The sequence below is a fragment of the Egretta garzetta genome, unplaced genomic scaffold, assembly GCF_000687185.1.
Source record: "Egretta garzetta isolate BGI_Z169 unplaced genomic scaffold, ASM68718v1 scaffold759, whole genome shotgun sequence".
NCBI classification, from domain to species: domain Eukaryota; kingdom Metazoa; phylum Chordata; class Aves; order Pelecaniformes; family Ardeidae; genus Egretta; species Egretta garzetta.
Genome location: NW_009260944.1, coordinates 734,718 through 749,761, shown reverse-complemented (window position 1 = coordinate 749,761; position 15,044 = coordinate 734,718). Strand labels below are relative to the sequence as shown.

The 15,044-nt window shown below is 41.8% G+C and overlaps 2 protein-coding genes across 2 annotated transcripts in view; both read left to right on the top strand.

Moving 5' to 3' along the window:
* The window catches only part of ERCC3 (ERCC excision repair 3, TFIIH core complex helicase subunit), a 27,959-nt gene extending 19,474 nt beyond the window's left edge, over positions 1-8,485 (top strand). Inside the window, 5 exon segments of the mRNA XM_009647160.2 lie at positions 3,149-3,301; positions 4,129-4,242; positions 4,244-4,349; positions 7,484-7,752; positions 8,132-8,485. Of these exon segments, the coding sequence (XP_009645455.2) occupies positions 3,149-3,301; positions 4,129-4,242; positions 4,244-4,349; positions 7,484-7,752; positions 8,132-8,137 (648 nt within the window). The 3' untranslated portion in view covers positions 8,138-8,485.
* A 6,095-nt stretch (positions 8,486-14,580) lies between these two features.
* Positions 14,581-15,044, top strand: part of LOC104133721 (cytochrome P450 27C1) — a 19,065-nt gene continuing 18,601 nt past the window's right edge. The window contains exon 1 of the mRNA XM_009647154.2: positions 14,581-15,019. Within this exon, the coding sequence (XP_009645449.2) occupies positions 14,690-15,019 (330 nt within the window). The 5' untranslated portion in view covers positions 14,581-14,689. The remainder of the gene's footprint in view (positions 15,020-15,044) is intronic.

Here is a 15,044-nt window from a genome sequence, read left to right as displayed (position 1 = left end):
CATTCAAGGCCAGGTTGGATGGGGCTCTGAGCAACCTGATCTAGTTAGCGGTGTCCCTGCTCACTGCAGGGGGGTTGGACTAGATGACCTCTAGGAGTCCCTTCCAACCCAAAACATTGTATGATTCCATGATTCTACCTCTGCTATGAGGAAAGGCTGAGAGAGTTGGGCTTGTTTAGCCTGGAGAAGACTGAGATCTCATAAACACTTACAAATGTCTTAAGGGTGGATGTCATGAGGACGGAGCCAGACTCTTTGCAGTGGTGCCCAGCGACAGGACAAGGGGCAATGGGCACAAACTGAAACATAAGAGGTTTCAGTTGAACATGAGGAAGAACTTCTTTACTTTGAGGGTGACGGAGCACTGGACCAGGCTGCCCAGGGGGGTTGTGGAGTCTCCTTCTCTGGAGATATTCAAAGCCCATCTGGATGATGTCCTGTGCAACCTGCTCTAGGTGAACCTGCTTTAGGGGAGTTGGACTAGATGATCTCCTGAGGTCCCTTCCAACCTTTGCCATTCTGTGATTGCACTTAAGACGAGCTATTGAAGAGTTTTTCCCCGTGAGGCATTACGCGTGGTATGGGACATCCCTACGCGTAAAACCTCTCTGCACTGCAGCTCTGCTGAAGTAAATACTGCTCTGTAATCACTGGCATGTTAAAGAGGGCTTTAAGGGGGTCCTTACACCGTAGCAGACATGTCACAGTCTTTATAGGTAAAAACCTTGTTTTGCTTTGTAGTGAGTGTATTTTGACAAAATTGTAGATTGTACTAAGCTGCAACTAATTACAGCAAATGCATCTATGTGGCTATAGCCAAGAAGATTAAGAGAAATCCCTTTACTTATATTTGAATGCCTTTGATTTTAGAACTAAGAAAGAGATTAAAATAGAGGGATTTTATTTTGCAAGGAAGTCCTAGGAGCTTTGGTGTAACATGCTAAAAAAGCAGTGCAAGTGGCAGCTGAGTATCTGGAGCAACATTTTAGCTGACCAGTACTGGAATGTTCTTTATTTGCAGTTTAGGAGCAAAACGTTAGAATATCTGTTTTCTTGTTTCCCAAACTTTAAGCCTTAGTCATAGCTGGCATCAAAGAATAATAGGGCTGGGAGAAACTTCCAAGAAACCATCTATTGTGTTTCTTCATTCCAAGCCAGGATCAACTATGTATGTCATTCCCAGCAGATGTTTGCCTTCTTATTCTGCCAAGTATGGAGACTCTGCCTCATCTTTAGGTAATTATTTCAGTGCTGATGTCCTCTCCTTCAGAATTTTTGTTCCTAATGCCTAAATTACTAAAAATTCATTACTCTTTTAAAAGGATAAGAGTTTTCACTTTTTCCCTAGGACTTACTTTCTTCTCGTCGTCTCTCAATAGCTCCATTCTCTGCCTTTCACCAAAAAGAGGATTGGATTAATATTTTTTTGCTAAATCACTTCTTTTGTCTTTGCTTCTTAAATAGGAGCCTTGTCATCACAATTTACTGCTTGGAGTCTAATTGTCTAGTGGGTTTGTTTTGGTTAGCTAACCATAGTTTAGTTAGTAACCGTATCGTGTTTTTATTTAGAGGCTGAAATGTAGGGTATTTTAAATTTTAAACCAATAGCAAAGCTCCTCACTATATCAAAGAATTGGGGATGACTTTAAACTTGGCTTCTGTTGAACAGCTTAAAAAACAATGCTGCAGTGGAAATTCTTTCTGTTCTGTGACTCACGTCAGCACTGTCATGCAACCACAACTGGAAACAGGCTAACGCAGCTTCAGGTGGCTTTTTGTGACTCCTTTTTCTTTATTTTTGAGATGATCGTAACACATGCATGTCTAAATAAACAAGAAGGGGGACCACAGTGTTTCTTTAGCTGTATAGTAGGACAGGTTGCTTCCCTGCATGGATTCTTAAAGCTAGGACTGAAAGACATCCATTTTCAAATTAGAAATTGCCATTGACAACAGCCCACAACGCTGATTATTTGCTCTAGTGTTTCACTACGCCTTTTTTCAATAACTGTACTTTGCACCTAACATGGATTTGTTTTTGCCTTAAGCTGTAATTACATGGTTTTGTCAGTCTTTGTGATTAGATCCAGCCCAGATTACTGAGGTAATTAGTTTCTAATTGTATTGACACAAGAGGTAAGCTGAAAAATGAAGATGAGGAGGGGAAACAGTACATAATCAAGGCAAAGGGCTGAATTAGTTTTTCTCAAAACCTCTTCAAGTTGGAAACACAGTGGGGAAACTGAGATTCTCGTGTATAAACATATGTTTACCGAAATGCATTTAACTACAGGAAAATTTATTGTGAAATTTTCAAAATACCTCTAATTAAGAAAGCAAGCTGCCTATTGTAATGCTTTGTAACAGAAACTTGAGAGCTTTTCAGTTCTTCAGAAGAGGTTTTTCCGCTCACGGAGTATATGGCACTGCATTGCCAGTAGGTGGCATGTGCCCTGCATCCACGGTTACCTCTTGCATTCCGAAGAATTTCAAAGAGAACAAGCTTAACAGCGAAGTTACCTTGTGTAGAAGTACACAACCGTTGAAAGAGTCCGTTTGCTCTGCTGCTGGTGCTTTGTTGCAGGTTGCTGCACTGTCTCTCAGCAACTGATCGTGCATCTCAATTCGTGAGGGTTTTTTTCCCCACATTCCTCAATGTTTGTGCTAAAATTCTCACTGGAATTCTCTTCTGGAAAGCTAGTGGATTATTTTTGTTAAATATAAAGTACTAATTCTTAAACTAGACAAATCTAGAGCCCGCAGCGTGAAGCTAACCTTGCAGTAAGCTGAATATGCATCTGAGCTATATGTGCTTGTGTCCCGGGTTCTTGGTCAAGCTGGTATGGACAGTGTTGGACTGACATCCTCTGTCCAGAGCTTTTCTTTTTTTCTTTTTTTTTTCCCCCAAAGTTTTGTACCTTGCATTTGCAGCTAGAATATAACAGGGGATGTGTGCGTGTGTATATATGTACACCACTTTGCAAGATTTTATATGTGTATGTGCTACCCATAGTGTTAAGCTTCAGACCATTGATAAAAGTTGAAGGCAGTTCCAAGAGGATGTGGAATCAGAAATCCTTGTCTGGGTTTTGAATAGCTATCGCTGAGGAGGAAGAGCCCTCACCTTACACTGTGCTCTGTTTCTTAGGTAATAACAAAGCTTGCAGGCATGGAAGAAGAAGAACTTTCATTTTCATCCAAAGAAGAACAGCAGCAGCTTCTCCAGAAAGTCCTGCAAGCATCTGACCTGGATGCTGAGGAGGAAGTGGTTGCTGGAGAATACGGTTCAAAGTCAGCTCAGGTAACGAAGAATGCTTTGGAAAGGATGAACACAAAAGCGACAGAACTGGACCGTTCCATTTTAATTCTGAATGTGCTGCCATCACGGCTGCCCTAGTATCTTTGTGAAACATTGGAGAACAGATTTATTTTTTAAGCTGCATTAGCACTTAGCTATTTGAGCAATTCACTTGTTGGGCACTAGAAAGAAGTTAGGCATAGAATTCATGTCCTTCTCCATCACATTTGAGGGAGAAGATGACAGATCTATTGTTACAGATTTTGAAGAAAATCTGTCACAATCAATGAAAGTATTTTAAAACACACGTCTTCAGAGCACATAGTCTTTTGTGGTGGCACTGTGCTCCTTGAGTCATGCCCTGATTTCCTCATGCCCAGAGGGCAGAAGCGTACGGGCCACTTTGGTTCATTTTCAAGAGAAGTACTGTTATTGTAGGCAGTAGTATGACATTTTCGGAAACAGATATAAGAAAAATAAATAGCCTGAAACATTTATTGATCCATAAGCCAAAATCAAGCTACAACGTGGTAACTAAATTTTTTAGGGTTAATTTTTAGCTAAATGGCACTGTGCTGAAATGCATTAGGAATTCCCACTCTAGGGTATCTTTCCATATGAAACTGTACGTACGTTCGTATACTGCTGGTGAGTGGCAGGCAGTGACTTTCTTTGTAGAAATTCTTCTTAAGAAGAAGAACTTCGAAGGCTGTTTGGCACTAAGGTCACTGAATGGAGAGTGCTGCCCAGTACCCAGAGGGCATCAGTAGGTGAGAGTCGGTCTGTCTAATCACACACTAAGCACATGTTTTCTCTCCCCTTACTTGCAGGTGTCGCGTCGTACGGGCACAATGAGCTCTATGTCGGGAGCAGATGATACAGTTTACATGGAATACCACTCTTCACGGAGTAAGGCATCTTCAAATAAACACATCCATCCGCTATTTAAACGCTTCCGGAAATGATGTCCTCCTCCTGTGTGTTTTGTTAGAACTGTGGATCCATGTACCTGTTTCCATAACTAAAAATATGGAGCTGAAATTTCTCACAGGTCCTTTAAAAGACTTCTTTTATATGCATCTATATAGCCACATATTTACTTAGCAATATATGTGCTCTCATGGGTGAGTGTGAAAGGAAAAAAAGGAACTAAATCTTACCACAGGAAAGATATTATCCAGTGACTGGATCCTGGTTATACCTGTCTGGTTTTCAGGGTAATTAATAGAATTTATTTTTATCAGCTGAAGATCCTTTTTCAGAAGAATTCTGGAAAGGTTTTGTAAATGAAGTTTGTACTGATGTTTGAAATATTATTTATCTGATTATTGTGTCTGCTCAACAAAATATTGTTTTTTAAAATGCTTAAATAAAAATCATTCATTGAGCTGAACAAATCCTGATAGGAGCACTTTACATAGTATTTTTAAACTGGGAGCTAATTTATACTTATGACTGTCTTAAAATTCTAACAAATTGTTTGGAAATATTTTGAAGTTCGAAGACAAGGAGAAAGAGGGACTCTGTCTCCAAAGTAAACTCAAGGAATGCATTAGTAAATACAAATAAATCCTGTGCTCCGTTTTCCTCATTTTTCTTGCTACTGTTGAGAAGTTGCTGAAATAAAAGCTGTTTCCCTTGTCATTTATATTTTATTTATTAACCATGCAATAAAACCATCATAACGGCTAAACAGTGCAATGTCACTACACAAGTCATTAAATCAAAAAGCGTTTTGACTTGGTGAATTGGCAGCTGAGGTGTGAAGGAAAGATTCCCGAGTTTGGGGGGCTTTATTGTTAATGAAGACTGCAGTGTATTTCTAGAAGATTTGAGGAGAGGCGGTGGTGGTTTGTGGAGAAGAATGCTTTTTAAAGAACATCTGCTTACTATCACAATGGTTATGCTACTTGGTATTGTATTACGGGGTGGGGTTTTTTTGCTGAGAGTTTGTCGAGCTTTAGGAACAACCTGTGAAATAACATCGATCTTCATCTGTTGGTTCAAAATAGGTTAGTATAAATCCTTCCCAGACTGGAAGGAGCATGTATGGTAGAGCTATCGTGGTTATACGACAAATGTGCTTCAGAAAAATATCCATTCTGTTTCTTATTAGCATAAATTCCTAAATTGAGAATATAGAAATGCTGGAAGCATGATTCACAACACATGGGCTTGTTCAGTCTGCCTCAGAGTCAGGTAATTTTGAAAATGGAACTGATCTAGTTCAGTTTAAGCTTTGTTCCAGCCCTACTCCATAAAGCATGGCTCTTTGTCTTGTTCTGAGTCTTCTGCCTCACAAACTGGGACCGGCCATGACAGGGCTTGAGTGGCTTATATGGAAGAGATGAATGTGCTGTATCATGCTGCTGATTTCCTCTCCCCACTTTTAAAGCGTTATTTACTTCTAATAGTAGTTTGGACCAGCTCTTGAGGCAACAGTTAGTGGAAAAACGATAATTTAGTGTAATGGGAGGGGTCTGTGACAATGGCATAGCTGAGCCAGGCAGCCAGCGTCCCCCTGCGTAATTCTAACGTGCTTTATGAACTGCTTTGGAACTATTCTCCACTCTTCATAAACTTGGGGGGGAAAAAACCCCAAGTCTATGATGACTAATGATCTTACTCTTCTAAGTAATGGGTCTGTGTGGGATGCAGTACGCTCAGCATCAAGTAAAGCATAATAATTTTACAAGGTAAGAATGACTCCATGCTTCAGCGATAGTGTGTTAGTATTCAAACTTTAGATTTAATTACTTTGATATGACTACTGCAGTAATTACTTCCTGCTATTGCTCCAGACTGTAGCTGCAAGCGGCAGGCTGGTACGCATTTACTCGCTACAAAAGGGTTGCTGGTACAAAAGCATGGTAGCTTCTGTGCTGGTGTACGGTCAGCCGATTCCGCTTTTCAGGCAGGGGCCAGTCACCACCAAACACGGCTGGTTCCTGGGGCTTCTGTGGTACTGGCCCCTCACGGCTCCCACCCGCTGGCAGCGCTCAAAGCTACGACTCCTCGCCCGACGGTCACAACGGGCCACTCCAGAATTAGTTGGAATCCCAGCCCTCTGGGAAACCAAATTGGCTTGTTCAGCCACAAAACTCAGCACTGTGTTTTGTCGGGTGGGTGTCTTTGTTTGCAGCAGTACTGTAGGCTGCAGTTACAGAATCACAGAATTGTTTAGGTTGGAAAAGACCTTTTAAGATCATCAAGTCCAACTGTTACCCCTGCCATCCCACCACTAAGCCATGTCCCTAAGCACCTCGTCTACCCATCTTTGAAATACCTCCAGGGATAGGGATTCAACCGCTTCCCTGGGCAGCCCAGTTCCAGTGCTTGACAACCCTTTCACTAAAAAAATTTTTCCTGATGTCCAATCTAATCCTCCCCTGGTGCAACTTGAGGTGACTTCCCCTTGTCCTGTCGCCCATTACCTGGTAGAAAAGTCAGGGACATGCAGTCGTAATGCTTCACTGCAAGCAGGCAGTGCGTGGTGGGCTCCCACTGCCCTGGAGCCTGAATCCAAAGAATCTGGGCCCCAGCTCTCCTGAAGCGCAGCCAGGTCCTTGCATGCTTTATCAGTCGCTCGTGTTGGCCAATGCTGTGCTTGCACAAGTGGACAGCGAGATCCCTTGCTCAGTAGGCTGTGGGAACAACATGGCTGAGAGCTCCATGCTTGCCTTGACATTGGTGCATGTGAAGAAACTCTGGCATTCTGCGGCTGCACTGCTGCATACGTACCCTTCCGAGATGCTGCCTTTGTTCCCAAGGGGAGTGTGCTTGCACAACACCGCGCGTTTCCTAGCAGCAGCAAGGTGCAGTGCAGTTCAGGGATCCAGATGACTTGCAAACGAACAGTGATAGCTAGATGATTACCCAGAAGAAAAATTGTTTGCTCTATGACTCTCACTAAACCGGGGGCAAAATAACATGGATTGGTGTGGTAAAGCTGTGTTTCAAGCCACGTGCGACAGCAGAGGGCAGGTGAACTTTGGGGTAAGTACATTATTTCTTGGAAGTCTGGACAGAGGAGGTGTGATTTTCTTGGACGTAATTCAGGTTTCCTTGCTGAAAGAAAAGCTTTTACTCTGCTCCCTGGCCACCTCCTTAGGCTGAATTCCATACCGAGGAAACTTCTTGAGCAATTGTCATTTTCAATAGTTCTTTTTTTTGTGTTTCTGACAGGCTACAATACCGAAACTTGTGTTTACGTGCTCTTCATCCTTGTGGCAAACCAGCAAGTGTCTGTGAAGACATCAGTGCTTGAAGGACACCGTTGTTACTCATTAAATGGGCATGGTGACATTGGGGGTGGCAGTTTCAGCAGCATTTCAGCTTGGCAAAGCACTGAACTGCACTCAGGTTCTGTTCCTCTGGTTCCTTACGCCCTCCCAATGGTTATAATTTTTAATCGTGCCTTTTTTCTAGTGTGTTTAAAAACTCGGGACTTCAAGGTAAGTAGTTCTCAGGATAATTTAATGTGGCACGCGGAAAGAAGCACAGGATAAGGATCTAAACCTGCTACAAAAAGTCTACGCATAGAGCTGGCTTCTCTGTTGTAGTCGATTCGTGGGGTTTTTGTTGAGCACTAAAGAGTAGATCATGCAGAAGTGCTGCCGACACCTGGGACTGGCTAGCTTGCTCTGATTTAAATATCTTCCTTTTGTACAATACTCGATTAAGATTTTAATTGTTGTCATACGGTAGACGAAACCAAACACTGAGAAGCCATTTTCATTTTTCTTCTAAACTAAAGCTGCTTCAGTAGTAAATTACCAATAAGCTCTGTCCTCACCTCGTTGCCTGCTAAGTTCAATTTTGTCCCCTTTTCAGGAATAAAGCATGGGAATTTAGAAAGCATTTAAAATTCCAAAGAAGTAACTTCACAGCTTGAAAAGATCTTTTGGAAGATGGGTTTGAAGACAGTCAGAAAAGGCAAAAATCACAACTAACTCCATGGATTTTTCGGTGAAGAGATGTTTCAAACTACACTGAAAATTTTTGCTGACATTTCAACACTCTTTTTCAGCCTTTCTTCCGTGCAAATGTTCTGAAGAGCCTATCTGCCCAGTCATAGCTGAAGGTGTCACTTGGGCAGAGCTAAATGCCTCCGATCAAATCTCTTTTACTTCCATAAATTACACTTTAAACAGTTACGTAAAACAGCCAGTATAATATTTATCATACTGTACATCATAAAATAATGTTGGAATATCTACAGGCCAGATATAACCAAGTCTGTTAAAAAGTGAGACTAATTCTAAGAAAACAGAATTCCTGGTAAGATGGTAATGTAACCATTGACTCTGAATACTGATGCTATTGGGAGACAGAGAAAGCTTCAACTGAACTCTTGTCAGAGTTTGTGCAAAGAGGAGGGCATGTTTAAATTGGATTTAGAAATAACTAAGTGAAGGTAACAAAGTACAATTAATATGACCCCATGAGGGGGTCTAGACTGAGAGAACAGTGTGACTGCAGATTTGGAGACAAATTATCCTCCAAAAATAATAGGTAATCTAAATTATCAGTCAGTAGGTTTGGCTTATACTGCGATCCTGTTGCATACCAAAAGTCAACTAAAACTGAAGCACTTCTGTGAAGGGGCATGTGCTCCAACTTGTTTGAAATAACAAAAGTCCCAACTGACTAGTTACATAAAACAACTTTTCAAACTCAGCAGACCGGCAGGCTAGGACAAATGTCATTGTTTACAGAACTGTGAGTGTGTTTTTGAGTTGCTGTTAAGAAGTCTGATAAATGTACATGCTGGGCGATTGCAGAAGTAGGAGAAAATATTTACCTTCCAAGACATATCGATGTGTTTTGGTTGGCTAGTGCTGATGGTGTAACTTCTCCCTTCTTTACAGTTCGGTGGGGTTTTGTGGACTGGAAGGAGGTTTTACATCACGGCTGCTACATTCACCATTATTCCTGGGAATTCTGTGGCGATACTACTGGACCTCTGTTAACTGAAGCAAGTCTGAAGTCTGTGATTCTATCTGGGAGGAAAATGGGGTCAGGCAATGCTGATCCCTCCACCAGTTTAGGTTACACCCTAAACCCTTCACTATGCAATCCCTCTGCTGCTTTTTCAGATGTTTGTTGGTTTCTTCCCTTCCTTTCTCTTTTTCATGTCTACTCTAGCAAATTGTTTTTTCAGCTTCACCTCCCTCTTGTAGCGTAAATTTGGGGTTTTACTCATAATGTTGATTATTTAACATGCTGCAGTTTGCACCTTTGTCCTCCCAACTCAGACGCTGCAGTAGTAAGGACGCTAAGCGTGTCAGTAAAGCAACAATGTGAACGGCGCGTACGTACATTAATAACTCTAATTTGGAAGTCAAACCGAACCACGCAATTATGATCAGGCACAGCAGAGAAGCAAATCGTTTAATTACACATTCTGTGTTGCGGTAGCCCATGTGTATTCATTCAAACTCACACATATTCCCTTCCTCTATTTGGCTGTTTAACCACCATACAACCTGGCTATTGGTGTCTGGAGTATTCTTTTTCTATAGTTGACTTCTTAGAAAAACAAACCTGTGTCTGCACTGATGGGTTACTACGGAGTAATTGATAACTACTGTATAGCGATGTTGTAATAGTGACCTGAGCCTGCATCTTCTAGTGGCTCTGCATTTCTACTCCATCTAACAAACCTCCTAGAAATACCTATTATTTATAAATTTTTTTTGGACATTAAAATGGGGCTATTTGATAACCTCTTTTGTGACCCTTCTATCGTCTGTTATTCGCTTACAACAAACTATGGCACGCAGGCCTTTTAGGCCCGCTGGTCCTCAGGCCTACTACTGATCTACCACCTGTGCTGCGTAAAAATCATGTTTCTGTGGATGTCCATCCGCTCGTACCTCCTTCTGCACAAGGAAGGTGCGCTTTATATAGAGAGTTGTAGAATGGCATCCTTCCCCCCCTTTAGATCCTTCTTCTGGTATATCCAAGAAATTTGAAAATTTTCATCATTAATGCATTGCTGCTTTGTGCTTTATTCATTTATTTCTTCCTCTTATACTCAGCCGGTGCCTCTAGACTACTCTGGAAATTCTTCAGGATGAGGTGGTTTTGGTTTTGTTTGTAAACCACTGATGGCACTTTCTAATAAAAATACAAGATAGCAAGCAGTAATGGAGGTGTCTCACAGGCACTCCCGGGTTAGGAGGCTCTTCTCAAACAGCACATACGTTCCACCTTTTCTTTAAAAGCAGACAGCCAGTAAATATAAAATCTTATTCAAAGTTCATTATGTACTTTGAGATTTTCATGTAACTTTTGTGGTTTCTTTTTTTACATTAAGAGATATTTGCATGTGAATAATGGGAGAGACTGCCTTAGACTTCCACTGTTGAGCACTATCTTCACAACAGCAGCGAAGTCTACCCAGACAGCAGACAGAGCATCAAATTCCTGAGGGGACTGAGCAGGATGGATAGCAAGAATTTTTTCCTGGAATTGGCTGTATTGTGATTGTAAATATAATGCTGCACATATAAACTTGATAGCTGGTGATCACAGAATGTTTGACTGATACTGAAGATTTGCTGAGGATTACCAATAAGGAGATCTGAAGGTCTGCAGCTGTTTTACATGCCATACCAGGTCAGCTAGTAAATATCTATAAATGTATACAGGTGGCCGTTACATTGGGGGATTCACCAGTGAACAAGGTAACTGTTTAATGACGGCCTGGCAAGGTAGACCTTCTGTAGTGAATAATCCTTCAGAGACACTACAGGTGTGAAGGAGCGTGGCTGCCTTGGCTGCAATTAAAGACAAGACAGCTCTACTTCATCACATTAAGCTCGTAACACAGCACGCCCTCTGTCCAGCCTTGCACACCGTACGCAGGTTCTATGCTTTAGTTGAAGCGAATGGCATATGGATGATTATTGCTGTCTTCAGCTCCCCATTTTACTGAAAACCCATATTCTCTGAGTGTTCATCTGTTTATTTGGGATGGGATCTGTGTTTCAGACCATTTTAGTGCAAACAAGGAAACAAAAAGTCTAACAAGTAAGCTGCCTAGAAGACTGAGTGAAAGAGGGGTTACACAACATAGTCCCTCTGCTGGGACTACTGCCACCTCCAGAAATTCCTCAGAGGGAAAACAGGTACTCTTCTGGTGAAGCACTTACAAGACAAAACTTCTGAAACTCTTTTTCAAGTAGCTTGGCTAGAAAACGCTCTCTCCTACAATGATTTTCATGGGAAAGAGGTAATGGTGGGGGAAAAGCGAATGTCCAAATATGGAATTAACTGCAAAAGCGTACAACCAGAGAAAGCTACTGCTAGTTGCAAAACTGTAGCCTCTACAGCATAATCTATCTGAATTTATCTCACCAGCATATTAAGAAAAGCAGATGCAGATGCGTTACATTATCTTAATGGTGTACAACTTTAAAATAATAATAAAAAGTCCCAACCATACTGATAGCTGTTGGCAGCAGTTTCTAGGAAGGGTGCGTATATTCCTGCATCAACCTAGGAATTAGAATCTGAATATAAATTTTTAAAGCTGGAGAACTACTGCATAAATTTTAAAAAAAGATTTCAAATTATTAGTACTGATATTAAGGGTTTTTTTTAATTCTGATATAACCTTTAATATATATAGCTAAGGGGTTATATCGGTGTTCATTACACACTCCTTCCTATTTGTTGACTTACAATCTAGAGACCTCTGTTGTTCAACAGCTTTAAATTTTTGTGGTTATTGTTCTTAGAATATGGCAAGTGTAGTTTAGATCGTGCAGATAATTTAAGACAGTTTGGATTGTACTTTGCATGTTCGAGGACTTGTGTCCACCTTTCCTGTTGAATAAAGAAATGTCCTGTTCTGAAATCCTCCTGCAGACATCTCGGTGCATCTGCTTGCTCCGGGAAGTATTCCTTGTTGTTCTTGTCATCCGCTGTCTGTGAGATGCAGAATTAGCCTTTCAGTTACTTATGATGATAAAATCTTCTGAATTTCACACTCACCAGCTGGTTTTAAGATTTTTTCCCATAAGTATTTATTTTCTGAGTGTGATGGTTTGACCTTGGCTGGACACCAGGTGCCACCAAGCTGTATTGTAAGGTTAAAGTACTGCGTCAGTGTGCTGGGTTGACCTTGGCTGGATGCCACATGCCCACCAAGCTGCTCTATAACCCCCTTCTTCAACAGGACAGGCGGGGAGAAAATGAGATGGAAAAGAAAACTCGTGGGTTAAGATAATGGTGGTTTAATAAAAAAAGCAAAAGCCGCGCACAGTAGCAAAAGGAAAACAAGATTTTATTCTCTACTTCCCACTAGCAGGTGATGTCCAGCCACTTCCTGGGAAGCAGGGCTTCAGTATGCATAGCTGTTGCTCCAGAAGAAAAACCGTCATAAATGATTAATGCCCCCTGCTTCTTCCTCCTTTTCCCTTAGCTTTCACCTCTGAGCCAACACCATATGATATGGAATATCCCTTTGGTCAGTTTGGGTCAGGTGTCTTGGCTATGTCCCCTCCCAAGATCTTGCCCCCTCCCAGCGCACTGGTGCTGGTGGGAGAACGTTGGAGACACAGCCTTGGTGCTGTGCGAGCATGGCTCAGCAGTAGCCAAAACACTGGTGTGTTACCAACACCTTTCTACACACTGACAGAAAGCACAGCGCTATGCAGCTCAACCCAATACACTAAGTAACTGTGTCTCTCGAAGCATCTTTAGATAAATATTAAAGAAATACGTAGCTACACCATGTAGAAATGCAGGAGGAAAAGGGAAACTCCAGAGGTAACCTAGACCACGGTATACCCAGATGTGCCTTCTCAAACCTCGTCTTAAAAAGTTCAGTGATAGCAATTACATAACCTCCTGAGATACCTTGGCTACCTAAAATACCTGAGATAGCAAGGCTACCTGAAACCAGGAAACCCGTAGCTGCAAACTAAGCCCATTATCTTCTGTCTTCTCTTGCTGACACGCATCTTTTTTTAACAAAAGATGTACACATCTGTAGGCTGTTGTCATGCTCCTCATAGTCATCTTTCCCAGACTAATGATTCTCTCAACCTCCTCCTTATGTCACTGTAAAAAACCTCCTATTTTTTTTTTCTGTTGCTGTTCTCCGGACCCTTTCACATATGATGAAGCCTATTTTAAAGACACTATTTTAGCTTAAACCAGTATGTACTTTACAGAATAGAGACTGCTTACCATCTGCCTTTTATTCCTGTAATATCTACTGCTGTATCTACAAAGACAGATGCATGTGTCCAACTTCAGAGGTAGATTTATTTCAGCGGAGTTACCAGTGGTAAAATTAAGCATATACACAAATCTTAACTGGATTGCAGCCTCAAACGTATAAATGTAGAAAAATAACCAGAAGGAAAACAAAGGCAAGTAACTCTGAAGCTCACTAGACTTACTCTTCTAGCAGTTTATTCATAACTAAGTGGAGGAAATTTGGCTCTTCCGTGAGACTTTCCTCTGTCCGCAAGTTTTACCTGAGCTTGTGATTCAGTTAAAGCACCAAGGTGTTTTCTTCCACACGATTTCTGAAACTAATGATCAATATTTTACAGATTATCACTAACACCTTCAGAATTGCACAGAAATAGGTATGAAGACAGCACAAACGCTTTTGAAATTGTGCAAAACAAATGGATATGCAGGTTGGAGCTCAAGTTCTTTCTGTGTGATTATAGATCTATGCAGCCAAACTGAGGAAAAACTGTGGTGGAACACTATACAGTTACAGTGCACTGGTTATCTTCTACAAAAGTTAACACAAGCTGCTTATGGAGTATATCCTGTCCAAAAGATAAATCATTCTGCAACACAAATGACACCCCTGCATATTGTAAATCAGAGGAACTGTTTGTAAGGTTACTGTGTAAAACCATTACTATTTGTATGTGGATGCAGAAATGTTTTCCGTATATGTTACAGGAGGATGAATGGTACTAAGAGAACTTCTTGCAGAAAATACAGTATTTTCTAGCATATGGGAATGAATTAATGCCACAGCAAAAATAGCCCTAACCCCACCTTTTTAATGAAGGAGAAAGATGGGATAATCCTTATGTGAGCTTTTTTGCCAAACCAACGGGGGAAAAGAGGGGAAAAACAAAACTTTGGCTGCATGCTTAATGGGTAAATTTATCTGATTTGAATTATACAAAATAATAGGTTCGCTCTATTCGAGTCTCATCCCAGACCCACCCCCCTTTTCCAGCCCTAGGGGAGGGAGCGTTAAATAATGGTCTGTGTAAACTGATGCTCATGCAGTAAGAGTTTGGAGAAGTGCTGCTTGTACAAGTAAAAGCAGGCAGCGAAGAAAGAGCAACCGAGTAAAAAGCAGCAGCGGGAGCAAAGTGGACCCTTCTGAAATTCAGAGACATGTCTTTCCTCACGAGAGTTTTGACAATGAAAGGCAAGCAGAGGCTTGAAGCCGAGGGGACTTACTTTTACCACGCGATTTTCGCCAGCGGGTTCCACCAACTGCCCAAACTTTCCAGCAGCCCCCCTCTGGAGGTGCAGGGTGGCTCCCCGGCCGCGGCGGAGAACAAAGGCGAGGAGACGGGGGCAGGCGCCGGGGAGCTGCTGGCGCCCACCCCGCGCCGGCTGGGCCGGGTGAAGAGCCTGCAGGAAATGCCCGGACCCAACACCCTCTACAACCTCTACGAGTTCTTCTGGAAGGACGGCTTCGGCCGCATCCACGAAATCCAGGTACAGCCGCCTCGCTATTTAATCG